Here is a 25,718-nt window from a genome sequence, read left to right on the forward strand (position 1 = left end):
CTCGATGGTGTAGATTAATTTGAAAGATAAATTTTGTTTATTTTAAGTGAATTGGTGAACAAAAAAAGATATGAAATTATTAATACACATTTGGAATATGATTAAAAATCAATTGATTGGGTAGTTTGAACCAGTGGTGTTAATTAACCAGTGATTAAGTTGAGGGAAGGGAAGAGTTATATTAATATTATTGCATTGGTTATAGTGTATATGAAGAGATAACCATGTTTGTGATAATTACAATCAGGGTGAGATTGTTGGGAAGAATTAAAACATTTTCTTTGTTCTCTTAATTTTTGCTTCATAATTTACTTTGGTCTCTTAAGAATTTGAGTAAAGAGTTGAAATAGAGAGATCATTAAGTCCATCATAAGAAGTTGGTGAAACGTAGCCACCCTCTTCGTCTGAAGAGGCTTCGTCTTTATTTGGTAGTGTGTCAAGGTCACCTTGTTGTGGACTTCCAGTTCTAAGGTCATTCTCGGGTGTATCATCAAGATTGGTGATTGATCGACGTCGAACTCCCCAATTAAAGTTATCCATACCTTCGCCTTCTTGACTTTCAAGCTCATATTCAAGGAAATCGAAATCTTTAAATAGTCCAAATTGATCGGAATTACCGTTGTCATCGAGTTTACTCTCGGCGGAAACATCGTTATTCGTATTTGTTATATCCTCTTCACTCGAGCCCATGGAAGATTGTCTCTCAATAATATCACTATTCTGACTGAAAATGACCGATGGTGATTTAGGGAGACCAACACTTTTACCGAAACTACGTAAAAGTCCAATTAATTTTTCTCGTGTTCGTGATTGAGATAACCAGGGCCTCTTCCAATTTGAACCTTCGTTGAACGAGTGATTATATGAAAGACTACGACGAGGCGATGAATTGTTATTTGTTGTCTCGGTGGTTTTATTTGTCTCTGTGAGACTAGAATCATTGGTTGGTTTGATTCTATTCATTTCTTTAATATCTTTTTCATCAACAACACAGGTTGTTTGAGACTGTTGTTGTTGAATTTGAAGTTGTGGTGGATGCACTGATTGTATCGGTTGATATAATTGAGATTGTGAGGGTTGAGTTTGTTGGAGTAGTTGGGGTTGTGACGATTGTTGTTGTTGGGGCTGGGGTTGAATCTGTTGTGTTTGAGTTTGAGATTGTGGAGGTGAAGGTTGAGGTGGAAGAAGGTTAATTTGTTTAGAATTTTCTTCTTTAGTTAAAAGATTTTTCCTCTCATCAATGATAAACTTTCTTCCAACAATCGGAGTTTGCGTTAAATCAAAGGAAAATTCAATCGTTCGACCAGGTAACTCTCGTCTTATGCCAAACTCAGAATCGGCAAATGAAGCACCCGATGCAATAGAAACGGTATCAGCTGGAATCGCTGATGAATAAGCAGAGGCAAATGCTGATGAAACAGTAGCTGTACCAGAGACTGAGGATGAAGAGGAAAGCGAATTGATTGCCGATGAAGTGTAAGAAGGAGCTGCGGCCAAGGTGGACGATCGAGTGACCACAAGTTTCAATATTTTCAATGAATCTTTCCATTGTTGACTTTCAATATATTTGTGGATAATTTTAGAAAGGTCATTGTTCAATGACGACGATGAAGTTACAATATCCATATAATGTAACATACAGTGAAGAATTGATAAAACGTGACAACTAAGTGACGAAGGGCCTTTGTCCATCACCTCGACTAAAAATGTTACCAAAGAGGGAAGTTGTAAGGATAAGCATCGAAAAGATACTTGACCACACACTTTGTCCACTGGAAGGATTCCTTTGAAAACGCCTTTTTACTGTAAAGGGTCATCACGGTCGCCAAATTTTCCAAATTGTAAGTTCCTGGTTCTTGCACTTTAGATGTACACCATTCGGCAAATTTTTTCGAAGCGTGGATACAAAGAGGATTCGGATCATCGTAATTGGAGAGCATGTAAGGTAATAGAGCGAAAACATTGAATGGAAATGAGTCGATGTTTTCACTTGGATCGACAAAGGACAATTCGAGGAATGGTGTTAATCTGTGGAGAAGATAAATTGTTGCTTGATAGGTTGAGGTCGAAGTGCAACCTTTGAGCAGCATTGCGTGAACTCCAGGGAAATTTGTCCATTTCGATTGAAGGATAACTTTTTCTACCTTTTCTTGGGAATCGTTTCTCTCAAGGGGAAGATAGGTTAGAATTTTTTCCATCAATCGAAGTGCGAGGAGAAATTCGTGTTCGTAATCAGTTTCCAGCATTGCGACCGAAATCCAAAAGAATTGGGCTAAAAGTGAGATGCGATCTTCTGGTGACATTATTTGATCTTCATTTGTTTTGAGTGATTGTGCACTACGAGATCGGCCAAAGTTGTAATCAGCTGAATGTCGGTGAGCCATTCGGAAGTCAATCTCGGTGTTACTACGAAATCTCATCTCACGATGTTCAATATTGGGTGAGCCCATGGACACTGCTGATTTCCTTTCGGGAATAGTGATCGATATACTTCGAGCGTGGTTGAGACGCTCAAGATGTTGAGGTGTCATGTAACTCGAGGTGGGAAAACTTGATGAGGTTACAGTTGCTTGGCTCGACGCATTGGATGGAGGTGGTGCCGTTGGTGAGGCTATATCACGATCAGACATTCTCAAGCACGAGGTGGGTAAAGGTGGAGCGGATCTTTGTTGTTTGAACAAAGCTTTCACGTATTCGCTGAGGATATGTCGCTCGGAGTTGAGAGAGTCAACAGCTGATTCAAGGGTTAACATTAACTCGGTTACATAACCTTGCATGTCCTCACCTTGTTCAGCGACTGTTTCAACAAGTCGAGATAAAATGTCGGAAAGCATTCGTGAGTTAATTGGCAATTTAATAGCACGGAAAATTTGGAGAGATCGACCAGCGTAATGACGAGATGAACATGAGAGAGCCAATTGGAGAGCAACTTCTGCCCAACGCTCTTCAATATGACCTCTAATCAGAGATTCCTTAAAGACGAGGATAATGTGCTCAAGAAAATAGGACAGTTGAGAGGCACTTCGAACTGACCACACTTTTGCTGTTATATCTTCACAGTTCCAGAGGTTTGAACCTTGTTTAGAATCAAGAAATTGAACTAAACACTTTACCAATTGCTCCAAGGACATTGTGCTATTGGGTTGTTGGTCAGTTGAGATTGTTGAACAATTATCATCGGCATCGTCGACTGCAGGGTTAGACCAGTTCTCATTTTTACCCATGTCGTTTAATGAAGGATTAGAAGGCATATCGAAACACTTACGACCCAATCGACATTGACTAAGACAACAATCATTCAATAAGTTATTTGTACGATCAGCAGGTGGGTCGGTGAAATCGGGAATTGTTTCAGGAATAGCGGGATTAATTGTTAGATTGTACTTGAGACGAGAGGTCTTGTTGTTCAATAAGATGCGACTTATGGTAAGGGGATCATTATGAGCACAACAAATGATCAACAGGTTGAGAAGTAATTGCTTGCAGTGTTCGTGGATCAAAACTTTGGGATGGTCAAGACCCAAGAAGATTATGTTCAGCATTATTGGAATATGAGGTGTCCAGTCAATGGGAATTCCGTCAGGCACAACATCACATAGAAGAAGAAGGGCAAGATTACACCGATGAAAACCAACCACCGGTTGAGATGAATCGGGTAAAAATTCCGTCAAAGGTGCATAGTAACCTCCAAATTCAGGCATCGGCAAAGGATGTGGTTGTCGCGCTGATGTTTGACAAGCAGCAGCAGCGTCCGATTCAGCGACCCGAGCCAAGAGCATAAGACTTTCCTCAGTTACTGAGGCAAATGAAATGATCGTTGGATCTTCGGTCATTGATGAGAGCCGATCGATTCGAGTGGTACTCATACCACCTGAGACACTTGATCCAGCAGAGTTTTCAGTTGCGTGGGAAGAGGAAGCGGCAGCACTTTCAACAGAAGCAAATAAACGATCAGCTGCACCACCGCTTTCGGTTGAATGACGTTTGGTATGTAAAGTACCTTGCTCGAGATTCATGGAGATACGATTACTCCCTTCGTAGTTGATAACGGTCACTGTTCCCTCTTCCGAGTGACCATTTTCCTTTCGAGCGGTTATGCGGAAAAAGGGTGGAGTCTCTGTTCGTTCAATGACACAATTAAGATATTCAACAGTTTGTAGTTCACACATCATTTCATCGATAAAACGTTCAGGTCGCGCTCGAGCCATGTACAAGGCCACCCGCTTGGCAAATGGAAGAAGTTCAGTTGGAGATAAACCTGTTACTATAAATAAATATCGAATGATGATTCTCATATTATTAGGGAATTTAGAACATAAACAAAACCAAAGTTTCTCGATCTCTTTCGGATATTCGTCGCCAAATTTAACCGTTATATAGAAAAGATTGTTTAGAACCATTTCTGTTGCTTCGGCACATCCCCAACCTTTTGGCACATGATCGTCACACTCATGATTAGAGTTGTAGTTGTTTAACAAAGGATTAGTTTGAGGGATCACATAGGAATCAACAAGTTCCATATCAGATAACCAAGGTCGTAAATAGTCCAACATGTTTCGACAGATCGATGAACGGGCCATTTGTAATCGAAAGGTTATTTCCGAGAAGAAGGGCATAGTAAGGTCAGCATGAAGTTTCGCCATTCGTTGGGATAATTCAGATTGATTGAGAGGAAATGATGATGTTAAAAGTGGTTCGAAGGGCTTGAATTCGTGTTTTGAATTGTCTTTTTTTCGTAGTTGGACTCCAGCGATTTCTTCATCGGACACTTCATCCGGTTCGTCGTCCTCTAAAATCTTCTCAAAGTTGGAAACTGATTTCTCTGACTTTTCAAATTCGTAATTCAAGGCCAACTTTTTACCGGAACCAAAGAAACGATAATCAAGAATTTGGAGTAAACTAAAGGCCATTTCAGCGATGTGAGCTCGAGGACATCCGACATTCATGAGAGTTACATTAATGATCGAAATGTAATGATCACAAGGATAATCACGAAGACTAAAGATTGTGGCGATTGCGGTGAAACAACTATCGGCAACTGGAATTTTTTGTGAATAACAACAGTCCACTAACCAATCGAGAAGTGGCCCAGTGTCTGGATTGAATTCGAGGAGAAGGACAATTGTTGCGTGAGCGAGTTTTGTTACCTTTTCATTGGTCGATGATAAAATTCCCTTAAGCCAAGTGTAAACTGAACTGTCCTCCGAAAGGTAAGAATTGTCGAAAACTTGACCACAACAAAGAACCGATGACATCGCTTCGAGAGCCATGAATTCAAGGTCAGATGAAGGTGAACCAATGATATTTTGAGTGACTGCTGATTTGGAATCAACTAAACACTGACTATATTTACCTGACCAAGAGGCAAATAATTGGAAAAGGTTGGCACGTAAATCGCGGCCAAATAGTTTAGATCGACTGTCCAGTGGAAAAGATTCAGCGAGATGATTGATGAAACCACAGAATTTGATTCTTATTTCAAGAATATTTGGATTATCTTTGTCATTCTCATTTTCGAGATATAAACGAAGTCCATCAATATATTCGATGAAAGTATTGTTAAGTCCATCGGCTTCACGATCAAGTGAAGTTGAATTGAGGCCGAAAATTTTTCTAACAGCTAAAAGTTCAAGTAAAATTCCCAATTGAATCCGTAAAAATTCACGAAGCTTCCGTTTTCGATTATTCTCTTTGTTCCGATCTATCGCCTCTCGGATGTAAGGAATTAATTCTTCCATAAGTTCTTTCACAGCTGATGGGTTGATATGCGAAAGTCCGAAAATGGCCGCGTTTCGAAGGTCTGTGTTCTCGTTTCTTATGTGAGGTAAAATTTGTGAGAAAAGACAAGCAGCACTAACACCACGACTGAGAGGAGATTTGTTGTCCAAAGATCGTTCAGACGCCATACTATCCGGCGACGAACTTAAATCGTGAGATATTAACTTGGAACTATTAGTAACTGATGAAGAAGGTACAATCGAACAGGCAAACATGAGATAATTTTTCCAAAGCGCTAGATAAGCGTCACGTTCATTGGGAGATTTTTTCACATTAGATGAGGTTCCACGAAGTAAAACTGAGGCGCGATTATCGTTAATTGAAGTTGTATCAATGTGAACTGTAAGAGAATTTAATCGCTGACAGGCCAATGACCAAGCGAAAAAAGTTGTCGAAGTGCAAACTCGTGAAACTTCAGACATGAGACCAGTAATTATAGATGACCAGGCGTTCATTTTGATTATCGAATCCTCAGATAATTCGGTTGTCGATGATGATGACCTGTTGATTTCAATATCATTTTCATTGGTAACGGTTAACCAGGCCGATCCGGTTCGATCTGCTAACCATTGAAGGTCAACATTGAAGGAAGAGGAAACAATGAATGTCCTTTCGGTTGATGGTATGAATGGAAGACAACTTTCAAGAACTGATGGACGAATACGATCAATAACATCGAGAACAGGTTCTTCTGATTCGATGGCGGAAACAAAAGATTGCATCAAACTGCGAGTCTCTTTAAGTAAATTGGCTGCTAATCGGCGGGTAGGTTGACGACAACTGACCAGCATAACCAAACCAATCGCTTCGAGACGATGAAGTACTAGGATTGTGTGTTGACCTTTAGTAGCTAGTGGGTCGATTTCATTGATTGTCTTAGGCCCACCTGTTGATGTTGGTGTTTGTTGCATTGTGGCTTTCCAATTGGCAAGTAACTGTAAAAGCATTCGAAGTGCATTGTCTAATAGTTGAGGGAAAGTGTCATTGATTTCGGTCAACATGAAGTTAATGAAACCCTCGACGACATCGTCTCTCCATTCAGGAAAATTGTTGATAATATGTTGCAACGCTTGCCAGGCCAAAACGCGAAGTTCTTCATCCATGTGGACAGTTAGACGAGAAAGTAAATCAATTAAATCGGAACGGGACATTCCATCGGGTATAAGACGAGGAATCGCTGCAATACAAGCTCGGAAAAGATCAATCTTTGGTTTCCTTTCACCGGTGATCATATCATCCGGCTCTTTGTTGATATTTTGAACGGTGGTTAACATCAATGGTTTACCAAATTGTAAATCTAAGGCTCTCAAAATATCATTGAGTGATTTGAGGACATGCGGAAAATAATCGTTGACTCCGATGTTTTTGGCCATTTTTTCGGTCAACATTTTATTCAGATAAGTTCGTTTAACACGAAGGGTATTACCAGAGGGCATGACACCTGCTGTTCGAGGCATCGGTGGTTCACCTTCTTTCTGCTGCAAACTATCAGCAACCACGATGAAAGCTCTCAGGCCGATGGTCATTCTTTCAGGAGCAAAGATGACCTTGATCGGACGATCAACGGAAAGAAGATCATAAACAATCCCCTTCATTGCGAAGTCCAATTTTTCTTGAGCAATAAATTGAATTATTTTGACGAAGAAACTTAAGTTAACATCTCGGGGAACAACAGCTTTAGATCCTTTAGGAAAAAGTGAGTAAACGATACTCTGTAGTTTAGATTGGGTTGCGGTGTTTGATTCACACTTGATTCGAATCATGTAAACCCAAAGAAGACGATGAAGAGATTCCAATGCGAGTTTGGACATTTTGGAATCACGATTTTTAAGGTGTGACAGGCACATGGAAAGGAAACAGTGCCAATTTTTAAGGAAAAACTGTTTTTGTGACACACAAAGCAAACAAGTGACCAAAGGGAAAAGAGCGTAAGTGTGTTTCTTTTTAACGCAAAGATCCAACGTTAATGGGTAAAGCATTTCGACGAAATTTTTCAAACAAGGTACATTCACTTCGTTTTTAACGGTGGCAGCAACAGGTGAAAGTATATCGACAAATAGACCTGCCAAATTGTGTTTAATGTCTTTGTCTTTAACCTCGATAAAATAGTGGGCACATTCGTGCATAAACTCAAAGGAAGCTTCAAATTGTTCAATGGGAACCATTTTGATTCGGAAAAATTTCATCCCCATGAGAAGATTGATTATCGACTGGGTGGTTACCATTGATGGTTCTCTTGAACGGAGTTCCTTCAATTCGGCCATAAATCGTTTACGAACAGAATGGAATCGAGCTTGAGCCAATACACCGATAACTTCAGCGTAAAGATCAGCGACAATGTTGATATTCTGATAATTTGGATCATTTTTGGCACCTTCACGATATTTAAAGTGTTTAAAGGCAAGATTTTCAATATAGTTGACCAGATCTTCATGTCCAGGGTGAAGTGGAAGTTGTTTCAAAACCTCAATAAGAAATAAACAGAAAATAAATTCAACGCAAAGGTCACGTTTCTCTAGAATGTAAAGTTGCTCCGATTTTTCATAAATATCACATCCGGAAGAGGAACTTTTACCTGTTCCTTTTGATTGAGAATCTGATAGATTGGCTTTAAATCCTTTTGTCTCAATATAATCAGCAGTTGCAGTTAATTGTCGATCATACCAAGCAAATAGGGTTGATAAAAGTGAAGGTAAACAATGTTCCGCAACAGAACCAAAAGCAATTAACAATTGATCGAAAACAATATCTTCACCTTTTTGTAATGATTTTGATATAGGCTTTTCCAAGGTGTCATTTGAAAGAACAGAATCAATTTTCTTTTCCGTAGAGATGGCAAATTCTGAGAATAATGTTTTAATTATAAATTCACCTGGTTTACCATCTTTGGTTAGATTCCAATCGTTGATATTATTTAAACATCCACCACTCCGATCTCGTTTACTAACCCAAGGTAAATCTTTTGACTCTCCGAATATAATCATTTTGGAAGCTTCATTTTCCATCACCGAACAAACAAACAATGCTAATAATACTATTAATTAAATTAAACGAACAATTTAATTGATTAAGTTAATAAACGAGTAGAAGGAATAAATTTACAGATGAGTCAAGAAATGAAAACAAAACCAAAACCAAAACAAAATAGAAAACCTGAAAACAGCGAAATCTGGTGGTTGAAAGTGTCAAATGCTAATCATCTTTTTTTTATTCTGTTATCGAGACTCTCGATTCTAGAGATTAATAGAAACCGTGACTATAAAAATTGGACTTTTGAGTTTCGACTTTGAACATTTGTAGGATTATCACCGAAATTTGATTGTTAGCAGAGAAAAAAGGTGGAAAAGTAAACAAGTGGTTGATTATTTGTAAATCACTTTACGATAATTAGACATTAGATTTTGTTTATCTTGGATTCTTTTTTTCATTGGAGCTCCATATCGTTGGTAGCCCATTTTGTCACGAGTTTGTTGTTGCTTTGAAACTAATTTAGAGTAAACAATTAGTTTGGGATCAATTTTTTGATTTGAATTCTTCAATAGATCAACTAAATTAACCGATAATCTTGAATCTTCAGGCATAAAAAATGAATATGATTTTCCAGATTTTGACACTCGGGCAGTTCGGCCGATCCGATGGACATAATCTTCAATTGTAATTGGCATATCGTAGTTAATTACAACGGAAATATTATCAATGTCAAGTCCTCGAGAGGCAATATCGGTTCCAATGAGAATTGACCTATCACCCGAACGGAAGGCTTCAATCATTAGATTACGAGAGTGTTGAGGTCGATCTGAATGAATGGCCATTGAATAGAATCCATTAGCGGTTAAATATCTCTGAAGGAAATCGGCTCCTTTCTTGGTGGCAACAAATATTAGAATCTTATGATTGGGTAATTTTTTGGTTCCATCGTCTAAACTATCCAATAAACTGAGAATTGCCGATTCTTTGGCTTTAGGTACAGGTTCGAGGAAGATAAAATTTTGATCTATACTTGGATTTGCGACCAATTTAGCTGATCCAACATTAATTTGAATAAAATCTCTCAAAAAGTCAAGTGATAAATCACGAACTTCATCAGGCCAAGTAGCACTAAAAAGTAAAGTTTGTCGTTTGTTAGGTTGTTTAGGTGTTCGTTCAATTATCCGACGTATTTGAGCCTCGAGTCCCAATTCTAACATGCGATCTGCTTCATCAAGAACAAGAAAATTAACTTTAGATAGATCAACATTTTTCTCGTCAATGAAATCATTCAATCGACCTGGAGTTGCGATCAGTATATCTGGATTTCTAGAGGTCAAACTTTGTGATTGCGCGCGACGAGCAGCTCCACCAAATAAACACACGGGAATATGATGACCAATCTCAATGAAAACTTGATTAATTTGTTGAGCCAATTCTCGAGTCGGTGTTAAAATAACCACACTCGGTCCATGGTAACGTTTCTTGTTCCTGTCAACCATTGATTCAATGTGACAAAGTGCTGGCAGGGCAAAGGCCAAAGTTTTACCCGAACCCGTCGTTGAAATACCAACCAAATCACGTCCACTCAAAGCAATAGGCCAAGATTGCGATTGAATTGTTGTCGGTTTAGTGATTCCTTTCCTTGTTAAATATTCCCTAATAACCACCGGCCATTCAAAACAATCCAAACTATCCCAGGGTTCGGGAACATTATCACCTTTAACAATTAACTTCTGACCATAAATCGATTGTCCATCAATTGGTTTACAATTTGAATCTTTACCTTCATCAGTAACAATTAAAGTTGATTGTTGATTGAACACATTACTAGTTGAATCCACTAGACTACCTGTTAAACATTTGACAAGAATTTGTTGATTTTGATAATACAATTTACTTGAACTTCTTAAAAGACTAACTAATAATCTAGAAGATTGAAACATAATTAAAATTGTAACAAGTAGAAAATCAAACAATCAAAACATTAGAATTGTTACATTTCATCAACAAGAGGGAAACATGTGACCAACAGCTGATTAGAATTGAAAGAAAAAATTTGGCGAAAAATTTGAAAACGAATCGATTTTCTTTTGAAACAATCGGCCAAATTTTCTGGTCAGTTTATTATTTACTCTGTAAATTTAATAATCGTTGATTCTTGAAGGTTGTGAATCTATTAATCGTATCAATTGTAAACAATTAACTTGATTCAGTTGGTCTGTTATTTATATTAATCATCAAGAGAGTAACAAAACAAAAGATACAAAAAAAATGAATCAGGAAACATCAACAATCAAATTGAAATCATTAATTTCCAGAGATAGAGACAAGAAATTAAACAATTTTCTTAATCATAATCACGACAATTAAAGGTAAAACAAAACTGACAATAAGACAATAGAAACAATTAGTTGATTTGATGAACAATTAAATTACAATTAGTGAAACAATTTTGTTTTTGGACGAAAAAAAAAGTTTCAAAAACTTTTTTCTCTCTTTTTTTGCTTTCAACTAATTAAATTGAATTAAGTTAATCATCAACTTTCATTATCATCACTTGAAACTCTCTGGCAGTTCGGCCGATCCGATGGACATAGTCTTCAATTGTAACTGGCATATCGTAGTTAATTACAACGGAAATATTATCAATGTCAAGTCCTCGAGAGGCAATATCGGTTCCAATGAGAATTGACCTATCACCCGAACGGAAGGCTTCAATCATTAGATTACGGTAGCGTTGATCACGATATTATCCCCTTACTTCGTTCTCTGTTACTTGATTATCAGGAACACGGGAATTATTTAAAACAACTACTATAAATGCGAGGACGTCGGCGGTAATTTCACCTTCAAAATAATTAAAAAAAAACAATCTCTGCTTCTGTAAAACTACAGGGCGTTTTTTATCCACTACGGCTATTACACTGAATATCTCCAGAACTAAAAGTCATATGAATGTCAGACTTGACCAGAGGACTGAACAGAATTGAAGCGCTCGACCATACGATTTTCAAGGTCATTGAGGTCATTTAACGAATGTAGCGTTCAAAGGTCATTTTAAGGTACACTGAATATCTGCAGAACTAAAAGTTTTTTCAGATTGAAACATGCCTATCTTCTAATCCGTTCATCACAGAAACTTCAAAATAAAATTTGAGGTGTGATTTGATTTGCTCTTTCACACGACGACCTTAAAATGACCTTTGACCGCTACATTCGTTAAATGACCTCAATGACCTTGAAAATCGTAGGGTCGAGCGCTTCAATTCTGTTCAGTCCTCTGGTCAAGTCTGACATTCATATGACTTTTAGTTCTGGAGATATTCAGTGTAATAGCCGTAGTGGATAAAAAAATGCCCTGTACTTGCAAAAATATCTTTGTAAAATTCAAGCGATAACTTGACTACCGACTATTCTGATCTCTTGAAGTGATTTGAAAACTAATCGAATTTCTTTTGGTTTGAAACAAAATTTTTTTATTTAATAAAAAATACAATAAATATAAACTACTATCCTTTCCTTATTCTTCAAAATGATCTGGAAATTGAATACAATCAGTTAATCGTCTAATTGATCACAACTAAAATAATCAGTCATATCAAGAGCTACTTCGGCACTTTGACGGACAACAGTTTTTTCATCGTTTAAAAATGTCTCCAAAAAAGTGATCGCTTCCTTGGTGCCAATGGAGCCCAAAGCTTCAGTACATTCATGCCGAGCGATTTCATGACAATCTTTATCTGAAATAATCTCTTTCAAATATGGAATCGATTCAATGTCACATAATTGTCCAAAAATATAACCAATTTCGTGTAAGAGTAAATCCATGGTTCGATCGTCTTTATAATGGATCAGTGTTTTTCCCAAGGCGTGAACGGAACCAGTTGTTGCCATGTTTCGAAGTGAAAATAATGCTCGATATTTATCATGTAAACTTGTATTGGAATCTTTTAAAATGTTTTCCAATTCGTTAATTGTTTTGGTTTCAGCAAATTGTGGAGCAGGATCATGAGTGGAGAAACGATCACATTGAACAGATTTAAGTTCTCTCTCATCAACACTTTCAAGCCAATAAATTTTATCCAGTGACAATTGACAGGTTTGAGAAACGATAATTGAATTATCATCTAATTGTTTGAACAACACTTTGATAACTTTTCTCTTTTCCTCTGGTTCGGATAGAGTAACAATTAAATTTCCAAGAGCTTCACCACACTCATGACGAGTTATCTCATTTTGTTGATCATCTTCAAGAACACCAATTAAAAATGGAACAGCTTCCTTTAGACCCATTTGACCCAAACAATATCCACACTCGTGCTGTAATAAAATGGAATCATCTTCGATCATTGCTTGATTAATCCATTTAATTGTCTCTGGTGTTGCTAAATTTTTCAAAGTAAACAAAGCACGGAAACGTTTCTTCAACGGCTCCATACGATTGACCAAGATTTTACCGGCCATTTCCAGTTGATTGTCGATTGATGGACACATTTTAATTTCAAAATCCACAGGTAGTAATACAAATAAGCGATAAAAAAAACAATTACAGAGAAATCAAAACAATTAGAAAAATAAAATCACCATTACATTTTCATCAGCTGATGAGATAAAATTACCAACGCCATCTATTAGTATCCAGAACTTTAGGTTAACCACTTGTTCAACGAAATGAATTAAAAACAATTATGGATGGAAATTAATTCATTCAAAAAGTGATTAACGGAGATTAAGAGAAAGAGACTAATTAACAGAGAGAGAAAAACATGTTAACACAATTTAGAGAAAAAAAATAAACAAAAGAACAATTTGTTTTTCTTTTCTACTTGGTAACCATCGCAACGAAAATCAAAACAAACGAAAATCAATCGATGAAAAATTAATTCATTTCTCTTTTTTATTGCTAATTAGTCATGAATTTTTTTTCCAATATTTTGTCATCTAATTGATACTTATTCTAATTAATGTAAATTTAATGTCTAATTCTGTTGGTGATTGTGTTAATCAAATTGTCACCGAAACTTAAGTAACTGTTATTGGACAACAATCAACAATCACATTGAAATGGGAAAACAACAAACATTGTGATTTGATTTTCTAATGTGTATTAACTAATTTGATGATCAAATTCAGGGAAAAATCATTAATTTTAATCTTTATCTGTTTTCTAATTGTAGTGATTTAACTGTTTTATTGGTTTGTTCCGGTTTTGGACTTTGTCGTTTGAATGAGAAAATTTTTTCCATTCACCCGCCGTAAAGGCTCAGCTGATACTCGGATTAAAGGTGCTGGTGGTGGCGGAGATGATGGCGGAGGATCAAGAAGTGGAAGGCATGATGTTAATCGTCACTCAATTGGTTCCTATTCAAGTGTATCCAATCGTTCAATGGTAATCCAGTTAATCCGTGGCGCTTATAACATTGACTTAGCAAAGGTTGATCAAAGTTTCACTAAGCTTCATAAATCCTGCTTTCTAAATCAAGATTTAAATAAGGTAACAATTGTTAACGATTAACATGTGTTGATAGTTAATCTCTCTCTCTCTCTCTATCTATCTTTGATGATCCTCTCAACAGATAAGAAAATATCTTAAACAAGGAGCTAATCCCAATCAATTGGATAATGTTAGTCGATCATCACCTTTACACTTGGCAACCGTTAACGGGAATCTAAATATTATCCGTTTATTGATTGAAAATGGTGGTAATATTGATCTAACTGATGGAGATGGTAAAACACTAGCAATTAAGGCGGTTGAATGTTTCCATAAAGACTGTTTACAATTTTTAATCCTTCAAGGTGCTAATCTTAATCTAAGTGATAATCTAACGGGAAATACGGTTTTACATTGGTCAATTGTTAACAATTTTACTGATGGATTAAGACTTTGTTTGGCCTACGCTGGTCGAGTGGACGTTAATCGGAAAAATAAATCAGGTGAATCAGCTCTTCATCTGTTGGTCAAATATCCTGATCTTCACGAGTACATTGGAGATCTACTGGACAAAGGTGCCGAGATTGATTTGAGAAATAACCTTCAACAAACTCCCTTAATGATGACCTGTGAATACGGTTACCTTGAAGCGGCTCGAATGCTAATCAATAGAGGATCTTACATTTATCATCAAGATGAGTCCGGTTTTACCGCTCTGGGAATCGCCAAGAGAAATGGTCATCTCGCTTTAAGTAAATATCTAACGGATTTGGGAGGAGTTGATCAACTTACTAGGCCAGAATCAGAGGTGACCCCAAATGAGACTAAAACAACGGCTATTGATTCTTGGCCTTCGACTGAAGAGGAAGATGAAGATGAAATCATCTCAAAAACTCGTAAATTTGATCCAATTATTCAACAATTAAAATCACTTCAAGGAGGAGGAGGAGGTCTAATTGTTACTAGTGGAAATAAAAAAAGTGATAAAGTGTTACAATCAAGTGAATCAAATCAACAGCAAAAAGAAAACAATCAACAATCAACTGATCAGTTAAAATCTTCCCTTGACCAGCAATCTAATTATGAGATGAATAATCGGAAAGGACAATCAACTGGTTCTAATACAAGTAAGGATAATGATGATAAGATGACCAGAGATAAATTGAATAATTCAATGAAAATAGTAAAAGGTGATAATCTTGTAGCATCAGAAAATGTATCATCAATGAAAAAGTTAATTCCAAGGAAAGTGTTCCAAGTGATCTCACCTCATTTGATCATATTGATTCAGTTTATTCACATGAGACTTCAAATGATGAATTTATAAGAGAGATTAAGAATCTTTTGGATGAAGAGATTAGGGAAAATGATGAGTTAGATGCTCTTCTATTTTCAGTCAATTTTAATGGTCACAATGATTTACCAACAACTTCATTAGTTGATAAAATTGAGAAAGATGAAGATCATCAACAAGATAATCACCAATTTACCGGTAAAATTGTGCATAAATCAGATTCAATTGAACAATCAAGTGCCTTCAGGAAATTATCATCTTCCTCATCATCATTATCCTTAACTGATCATCAACCTGCAACCTCAGCAATAATTGTCAGCTCTAAATCATCAAAACTTTTACCAACAACAACAACAACAACACCAACACCAAATGATCAAGTGAAATTAGGACCAAGTAAATCAAAAAATATGATCCATGTTGATATTTTATCTGATTTATGGGAAGATTGGGAAGAGAGTAGAAATGATGATGAAAATGGAAAGAAAATCGTAGCATCCTCATCACCATCAACAGCCTTTAATCAACTGACCAAAGATTTTTCATCTTCTCTTCCAGATTCAACAGTTAACCCAACAGTTAAACCTGCAACATCAATTGAAAGTAACGGTCAAGAAATATTGGGAACCTTTTTCCTTAATAATATTTCCGATGATGAGAGTGATGATGATGGTAAATCAATTGATGAGATTGAAAGAGATGTGAAAAAGATGAAAGATAAAGAATCAAGAGGAGGCAAAATGGATGATGGTGATGAAGATAATGATCGAAATAGTGAATATAAGCGAAAAGAGAGAGAAGTTAAAAAAGATCTAAAGTCCAGTGAAGTAGAAAAAAAGAAAAATCCATTGGTCAAGGAAGAGAAAACTTTTTCATCTTCTTCATCGACTCATCAACCTGAACATGGAACTTTTTCCTTCTCATTAACACCTATAAGAGAAGAAGCAATTTCATCATCAACATCATCATCTTTATCGCCATCAATGGATAAAAAATCAAATGTACCAACCAATTTGATGACTAGTCAATCATCATCATCATCACCACCTCTTCCTCCACCACCACCAGTAAACTTTTCACCTCCATCATCATCGCCGCCACTATTACCTCCTCCTCCACCTCCTCCACCACCTCCACCACCATCAATATCATTCACCTCGTCATCTTTATCTTCATTATCATCATTTCCACCACCAGCATTACCTCCTAGACCTTCAGCAAGCAAGTTAACCATTGACACTTTGAGAGGTAAAGATAAATCAATTGAATTACAACGATCATCAATTGAAGTTCAAACTGAATTGGACGAGTTATCACCTCGATTCACAGAATTGGAACATTTAAGAATTGAAAGTGAAAAGAGGGTTAAATCACTTGAAATTGAATTGAGTAAACAATCAAGGGAAGCAGATGAGCGTCGTAATCAATTGATAGAGGAAATTAATTGTATGGAAAGAGAAAGAAAATTATTGGAATCAAGGTTGGAAGAGATGAAAGAATCACGAGAAAAGTTGATTGTTGAGAAAAAAGTTCTAATATTGAATGAAGCTAAATTACAGAAACAATTGGAATCCCATGAGGAATGTAAATGCCCCCAATTGAAAGAGGAATTGAAACAAGTTAAAGAATCAGTTAAATCTCATCGGAATCATTGTAATGATGAATTTATTCGGAAACTTCATGATCTGAATGATGAATGTAATGATTTAAGGCGAGAATTATCTGCTGAACAAACAGCCCTGAAAGATGAGATAAGTCAATTGGAGAAAGATAAAGAATTGTTCAAACTGGAGAATCAATGGTTAAAGGATAAATTAGATGAGATGAGGATCGAGATGAGAAAACATTTTCTTCTGTCCAGTGATGACAATAAGGAGCCAACTGACCAGCATGACCATTCTCAGCATCATCATCACCTTCAACCAGGAAGCAAAGAATCGAGAATAATATCAAAAAGAAAGAAAAGAAAACAAGGAAAAGAGGAAACTGATTATAATGATGATGGCAAAGAAGAAGATGATGATGATGATGATGGAGATGATGATGATCTTGGTGATAATGATACAATTGAAAATGAAACTCTTGAATCAATGAGGAAAACAATGGTTACTGTTGAATCACTTTTACGGAAATTGGATGATAAAATATCAACTCTCAATTTGGAAGATCAGAAAAAATTAATGGAAAAGATTATCGTTGAAATTGCGAAAACTCAAATTAATCTACAAGTAGAAAGTATGTTTAAAGGTATTCGATCATTGCTTGAGGATCTTCATCGACAATTAATCTCATTCCAATCAACAATTGATCAGCAACAATCTAACAATCAGGTAAATATGATGAAACTTTTTCTCCATTCGTTAAAACTTAACCATCAGGTCTAAATAACGGTACAATTATATATTAATGATAACAAAATATACAAACAAAACTAATCCAACGAAACTTTATATTTGTCAATATCTTAATCATCAATTAAGCTTGATGATCATTGATCAACTTAATCCTCAGATGATCATCAGTCTAAATCATATAACAATCAACAATATAACATATATAAGTTACTTTTTGTTAATATTTCTTACAAAATCGTAATCATCATGATGATAAATTTTGTTTACACCATGATGATGTTGATGATAAGTATTGAAGAGGATTAAGATGATATGAGATTTGATTATTATGAAGAGGTGATGATAATGATGATCTCTAAAAGTAAGATAATATCAGAAGGAGGGATAAGTAAATGATGAAGATAATATTTCAAAACGAATTCATGTTCAGATAAAGAAGAAAAATAAAAGAAAAAGAATCGGAAGAAAACTTTTGATTTCGAATACATTTTTTTTCTCTTCTTTTTCGTTCTTTTCGGTGTATGATCATGTTCATCATCTTTTCCGAATTAAATTGAATCGGAAATGTAAGAAGTATATTCCATCTTTATCTTCATCGTCTTCATCTTCATCTTCATCCTTTCCTATTCCATCATTTACTCAATATTATATTTCATGTTATCGATACCAGATCTTTGTTTATCATCTCTCTCTCTCTCTCTCTCTCTCTCTCTCTCTCTCTCTCTCTCTCTCTCTCTCTCAGTCTGCTTTACTGATGATAATAGTAACAATCAAGGAAAAACAATCGATAGTTTTGATTAACAAGATGATTATGATGATAAATGATGAGAATTTGAAAAAAACTGAATCTCTACAATGGAGCTAATATTTAACTTTGATTCTGTTGTTGTTGTTATTGTTGATTAACTGATTGTTTAATACTATTAAATGTCATGATTGTTGTGAGTCATTAAATTGTTACCATGTTTAACCTTTAATATCAAGTTGATCAGATATAATTATCATGATGATCAAGTTTAATACAAATGATTTAAAGTGTATCTCATTTTTTTTTGTTACCAAATTAGATTTAAAATTTTTTTCTTCCTGATTGTTATCATGATTATGATGAAAATTATAACAACAATTAACTAAAAATTTTCTATTGATCAACTTGATTATTATTACCAATTCTCTTACTATAATAGTTGATATAATAATTAACTGATTGTCTTTTAATTTTCTTTTTCTTTTTCCAGGTAAAGCAACAAACAAATGATGAGGATGAAATGATGAAGATGAAAAGTAGTGATGATGATAAATTATCAGAATTGGATCTTGATCATGATGAGAATCATGAAAATGGTGGAGGAGGAGGTAAAGAAAATAAAGAGAAACAATTAAAAGATGATTCATCTAATTGTTCACCAACAACAAAGAAAATAATTGCCAATGGTTTTTCAGTCTTCGAATCACGTATATCACAATTAACTTCATCAATTGAGAAATTAGAAGATAATATTGAACGTCAAGAATTAAATATGCTAATTCAAGCTCGTGGCTCCATTTGGTCAACATTAACTGACCCAACGGGAATGGTGATGGACAGTGGTCATTATCGTCGTGATGTCAACAACAATTCAATATTGATTAATTATGTCAATCGGAATGAAGTTAATCAATTAGCTCAAAGGAAACCACAAAGTATTTTTGTCCAAAGTTTAATGAGATTACAATCAAGTAAACCCATTGATGGTAAATCTAATTATCTTAAATTAATCAATGGAAATACCAAAGATTATGAACCATCATTTGATTTTAATTACACTAAAAATAATCTATCCAAACAAATTGATTCTTTAAAAAGTGAGTTAGGTTTGAGTCGTTAACAATCAACGACAATCAAATGCCAACCACAACCAGATTACAATTAACTAATCATCTAATTTTTACCTCCAATTTTACTTAATTAATTGTTCTAGGAACTATTTTTTTCTTCTTCTTTTTTAATGGTCTTTTGTTAATCAGTCATATTTTTTTTTAAATACCTCATTCTAGTCTGTGATCAATTCTTAATTCTCAATCAACTAATTGATTGACAATTTAACACAATCAAGGAGAAAATATCTTCTCATTTATCAATGATAATAATTATCTATTTATTTATGCATTCAGATTGAAAAGTTGAATCAAATCAACTTTGAATCAATTGTAATGATTAAAAATTACCATTTAAATTCAATAATCAACACAACTGTAAGTTAATTAAAGTTAAACAATTAAAAGAAAATTTTTTGCACATTTTGGTCCCTTAATCATCCGGTAGATGGCAAAGATGGTTAAATAAATTGGAGAAAAATTTTCTTCAACAATTAAAGTGAATATCCAACTAATCAATTAATTGCGGATCAAATTAATATTTTTCTTTCGTTCGCAAAAATTTAATCATGGTTAAAGTTAATTGTTATAATAGTACAAAGGAAAAATTAAAAGATTGATTGAGTTTTCGTGACGACAATAAATTCAACTAATTTAGATTTTTTTTTTCTTATTCTTTGATTATCTCAATTAAATTGTTTGATCAAATAATTTTTAATCAATTTGAACCTTTTCATTATCTACATGGTGATGATTATAAGTTGTAATTACAATTTAATCATGATTGACCACACACTCTATATGATTTGTTGATTAGTTTGTCTGTTTAATTGTAATAATGAAAAAAAATATAACAATTAACCAAATTGAACAAAAGTTGAGTATATTTTGACGTGATTAGTTAATCAAACTGTTTAATCATTTACAACATGTAGACAATTATTAAATGATGATGATGGTTGATTACAATGAATCAGCTCAGTTAATTATTAATCAGCAACAATTATAATTATGATTAAAAACCTTCAATCAAAATTTGTCTTCACACAACAACAAAGATACCAATCAATTATAATGTAATATTATTATTAATGAGAAAACAATTAATCATCAACATTGATTACAATTAATTTCTTGTATTAAAATAGTTGATTGTGAAAAGTGAACGAAAAAAAAACTAACTGAATCAAGTTAATTGTAAAATGAATATGTTTTTTAATAACAATTAAAGTTTATTATTTACTCTGTAAACTTAATAGTTGTTGATTCTTGAAGGTTGTGAATCTATTAACCGTATCAATTGTAAACAATTAACTTGATTCAGTTGGTCTGTTATTTATATTAATCATCAAGAGAGTAAAAAACAAAAGATACAAACAAAAAATGAATAAAAAATCAACAAATTTACCAACAATTTAAGCTAATTAACAAACTTTCAAACAATCAGGAAACATCAACAATCAAATTGAAATCATTAATTTCCAGAGATAGAGACAAGAAATTAAACAATTTGCTTAATCATAATCACGACAATTAAAGGTAAAACAAAACTGACAATAAGACAATAGAAACAATTAGTTGATTTGATGAACAATTAAATTACAATTAGTGAAACAATTTTGTTTTTGGACGAAAAAAAAAGTTACAAAAACTTTTTTCTCTCTTTTTTTTACTTCCAACTAATTAAAATGAATTAAGTTAATCATCAACTTTCATTATCATCACTTGAAGATGATTAAGTTTATGGTTCGTCGATTTCATCATCTTAAGTCCACTTAGAACCATCGAAGCGAAATCGAGTCAACTCTTCCCATAAGAGGTTACCTTTCATTACGACGATGACCATGGTCCAGTGACCGTTGACCTTAACAAAAGAAGCGAAAATGAAAAAAAAAATTAATAATCATAAACACCCTCAACATAATTAACTAACAATTGATAACAATTAAGTCTTTCTAATCATAATTAGTTGATTATATGATAAAACGCCACTCATATATTTTGTCAATGTCTTTGTCCATCTAACAACAACAATTAACTTTATCACCACAATCATAATGTGAGATTATGATTAAAGGTAACAATTAAGGTAACCGGAAAATTATTCATTCCTCTCAGTGATTTATATAAATTATTTGTTGTTAATTTTTACTCCTCTTGTCATATAGTTAGTTGATTGTTGATGATTAACTTTTCATTCACATGGAATCAGATTTTCCATTGATCTCACTGATTACAATTAGATATTAGCTTGTATTTTACAATCAACGACAACAATTAATTTACAACAAATGTTGTGTATGTTTATAAGTTTAATTGTTAGGAATTAATTTTTCTCAGAATCAGATTGATGATTTAACTAAAATTTTCAACATTTATCTTGATTGTTGTTGTGTTAAGTGTAAAGGGCAAATGATTTAACAACACATAATACAATCAACAATTAGTTTAAATTATCTTGATCAAGAGGAGATACTAATTTACTTGTTGTTGTTGTTGATTATTGTTGATTGTTGGGGTATCTTAAATGATGATTATGATGATTGGGTTAACATACAGAAACAACAAAAGTTAATCATAAATCAAGTAACAGCAACAAATAAACAAACAATTAACAATCAAATTACTTGATTCTGTTTATTTACCTTCAAGTTTAATCAGAAACAAAGGTTTCAAATGATTTACCTGGTTAAGGCCTCAACAATCAAATTCAAGTTTTGATTTGATTTCTTGTCAGTTAGATTATCAACTAAATCAATCTAATCAACATCAACAATCAAGGAGAGGTTTTAAATTTTAGTTTAGTGTAAAAATTTACTCAAACAATTAGATATTAATTGGTTGATATTTTTGTGTACAATTAACTCTTAACCATCATCATCAACACCAACAATCAAATTAACAACAGCAACACAATAATAATCACAAAAAAAGGTTAACCATAAACATGGAGAAAGTGAAATGATTAACTAAATTGTTTTGACAATTAACTCTCCAACCGGGTGTGTGTTGTGCTTTAATTTGGTTTAATCAATCAAAATTAATTTTAATCATCACCGTTGATCACTAACAATTTATCTGAATAAATAATATTTACATATGCAAGGCCTTGGTCGTTGTAATTTAATAGCTGATAATTAAATTGTAATTGTAATATTATTAATCATTAACCTCGAGATTAAGTTTATCAACAATTTAAATTTATCTGAACGTTGCTGTTGCTATTAAATTTTATTCAAATTAATCATAATCATAATCATCATGATGATGTTTCTTAATTGTAACAATCAAATTAAAACAAATTTGAATAATAATATTAATAAATTTAAATCATTTGGTATCATCAAAATCATTACCATGATAATCAACAACAATCAATTTAATTACTCTTGAGGGTCTAATTTTAATAACAACAAAACTAATCAAGTTGATTTGGTTTTTCGTAACTTTTTTTTTCCTCTTGATTGTAACAATTTACTCAATTGTTGGTACTGATAATCAACTAAGAAACAATTAATCAATTGTATAATCAACGAGATGTATATTAATCATTATCTAGTCAAACGTGTTTATATCAATTTACACAACAATTGAATTTAATTGTTAAAAGTGATAATCATTAAGTGGTTTGATTGTTAATTGTTAATCAAAACAAATCTAATTGAATTTTATTTTACCATATTAATATTAATCATATTTAAAGGGGAAATTGGAAACTTTTGATCATTAATTTAGATTTGGTTTAATTTATATTAAGCACAATTAAGGGTTGATGTAGATTATCATCATTTAATTTAGTCGACAATTAACTTTAATTGTAATTGAATTGTTGCGTGAGCAAATTGATTTAACTAATGGAAAAGGTAAATCAACAAATCTGATAATCAAATCAAACTAAATCCCAATTAAGACTATGATTCAACTGATTTGCAATTAAAACCTTTTTTTTCAGTTAATCATAATCTTAATTGTAAATCATTAAAAACAACAACAACACTCTGAACATGTTAAACATCATGTTAATCAATAAATGGTTAATTGTTAGCACAGTTAATTGCTTTTGTTGTTCACTGATTTAGTTTCTATTATTAATACAATACCAAGTTAAATTGTTGCCGGAACTGAGGAAAAGTTAATCGTTGATTAAGATGAAAAGATCATTTGAATATCAACAATTAACCATTAATTTGGTTTCCCATTTTCTACAATTAAGTTTAATTGTTTTGTTGAAATTTTTCTCAACAATCAACTGATTCTAATTGTCACTCTTAATAGTCTGACACATAATTAGTAGACTTGAAAATCAGTTTAAAAAGGTTTCATTGTTTAATTAATTCATAACAATCAATTGAACTCATATAAATGTACAGGAAATTTGTTAACCATTAAAAACGATTAGTTTTGTAACTGAATTAACTGATTGTTGTCAGTTTATTTATTTAATATCGATTCAAGTTAATGGTAAATTTTCAATACGAACTTGAGTTTGAAGTATCAAATATGATCGATTGTTGTAATGTCCAGTTTGATATGGTGACCAATCAATTGAATGGCCAGTTAGTTACACTTTTGTAATACCTTTTTGAAAAGTACTTGAGTTGAAAGGTCAACGTTCAAAAAGGTAATAACTTTAATTTGTCCCTTACTCGAGGTTACGAGTTTCAACTGACAAGTGAGTTGAATTTCCGTTGATAAGGTTCATAGATTTTTGGAAAATTGAACAATTAATTTTCGAATTATTATCAAATTAAATTTATTAATACATCGCTGATTAACGCTAACGCCCTGGAAATAATAGATTGTATTACAATTTAGCCGAAAGCTGATTAAGTTTTTGTAAATTGCTCATAATTCTAATGATTAGCTTCTGATCTGATGATAAATTAACAATACAAAACCGATAACAATTAAAAATTAATCAAGATCATCTCATCTTACCTTGCGTGGCTTTTAAGGTGATCAAAAGTTGACCTAATAAAGGTAAACCACAATTAAGGCCAAACTAATTGATTTAATTCACCTTATCCACAGTTAAAGGCTAAGAGAGAGAGAGAGAGAGAGAGAGAGAGAGAGAGAGATGATGATGATGATGATGATGATGAGGATGAGGAGTGTGAAAGAAAAGAAAGAGAAGATAAATTTCCCTTAGTAACAAGAAAGAAAGAGAAAATGATTGCACCTTTTCTCTATCTAACTGGGAGTTAAAATGGAATGAAAAAGGAAAGAGATGAAGATGAAGATGAAGAAGATAAGGTGAGAGAGAGAACGTGAGTTAGAAACTTTCTTCACTTTAATTCGCGTGTAAATCATCATGCGAATCAATTCATTTTATTTCTTCACCATTCTCATCATCATCATACTATTTTAAGGTGAGGTTTTTTTAAGCAAAATCAAGATGAGCCTCATGAAAATGTTCATTTCAATCAAATCTATATATTAATTCATCATGGTGTTTATTTAATGGCTTCTTGTTTGCACCAGAAATTGATGTTCACTTGAATTTCAAGTACATGATGATGATTCACTTTGAATCATAATAATAATAATATGATTCAGTGATGATGAATGTGAATAAATAACAAGAAAACTTGATTACTGTGACTCTTTTTTTTTCTTGTTGTTAATTCGTAGGGTTAATTGTGATTAACATGATTAAGATTTGCAATTTAACTCTTGGTGTAAACTTATCAACAGGTAACTTGAGACATCGGATTAACTAATCAAAAGAAATTGTGAAAAAAAAGTTGCTTTTCTCACCTGAGAGTTTATTTTTAAACCTTTAATTGTAATTAACTTTAAGTTATAATCATTTAATGATTAATAATCAACACAATCAGCTGTTTATACTTCTGATGATTAAGTTTACATGAGTTGAATGTAATAATAATCAGACAGTTAATTAATAATAATTAAAGGGGAAAAGTTTCACCAAATTTGATCAACTTATTAATACAATTTATTCAAAACAATCAACTAATTAATTACTTTCTTTCTGGTTGTTTTTAGAGTTAGTTAATATCCTTGCATTGAT

At 33.4% G+C, this 25,718-nt stretch overlaps 4 protein-coding genes across 4 annotated transcripts; 1 reads left to right on the top strand and 3 right to left on the bottom strand.

The window, feature by feature from the left end:
* Window positions 1-14: 14 nt before the first annotated feature.
* On the bottom strand, window positions 15-8,801 carry LOC128388947 (protein furry-like). The gene is given in 2 exon segments (XM_053348418.1): window positions 15-1,727; window positions 1,730-8,801. Coding segments are annotated over 2 exon segments (8,460 nt in total). The 5' UTR covers window positions 8,784-8,801; the 3' UTR covers window positions 15-321.
* A 310-nt stretch (window positions 8,802-9,111) lies between these two features.
* LOC128388951 (uncharacterized) lies at window positions 9,112-10,759 on the bottom strand. The gene is made up of 2 exons (XM_053348426.1): window positions 10,046-10,759; window positions 9,112-9,970 (listed from the first exon to the last, which is right to left on the bottom strand). Exons 1-2 carry the CDS (start codon window positions 10,689-10,691, stop codon window positions 9,141-9,143), a joined length of 1,476 nt encoding a protein of 491 aa, XP_053204401.1. The 5' UTR covers window positions 10,692-10,759; the 3' UTR covers window positions 9,112-9,140.
* Window positions 10,760-12,197: 1,438 nt separating this feature from the next.
* LOC128388954 (deoxyhypusine hydroxylase-like) lies at window positions 12,198-13,445 on the bottom strand. The gene has a single exon (XM_053348428.1). The coding sequence runs from the start codon at window positions 13,240-13,242 to the stop codon at window positions 12,307-12,309; it is 936 nt and encodes a 311-aa protein (XP_053204403.1). The 5' UTR covers window positions 13,243-13,445; the 3' UTR covers window positions 12,198-12,306.
* A 278-nt stretch (window positions 13,446-13,723) lies between these two features.
* Window positions 13,724-19,849, top strand: LOC128388949 (ankycorbin-like). The gene is made up of 4 exons (XM_053348423.1): window positions 13,724-14,242; window positions 14,325-15,309; window positions 16,035-17,806; window positions 19,069-19,849. Exons 1-4 carry the CDS (start codon window positions 13,976-13,978, stop codon window positions 19,696-19,698), a joined length of 3,654 nt encoding a protein of 1,217 aa, XP_053204398.1. The 5' UTR covers window positions 13,724-13,975; the 3' UTR covers window positions 19,699-19,849.
* Window positions 19,850-25,718: the final 5,869 nt, after the last annotated feature.

Source organism: Panonychus citri, unplaced genomic scaffold, assembly GCF_014898815.1.
Source record: "Panonychus citri isolate SS breed McGregor unplaced genomic scaffold, ASM1489881v1 Contig00104, whole genome shotgun sequence".
NCBI lineage: Eukaryota > Metazoa > Arthropoda > Arachnida > Trombidiformes > Tetranychidae > Panonychus > Panonychus citri.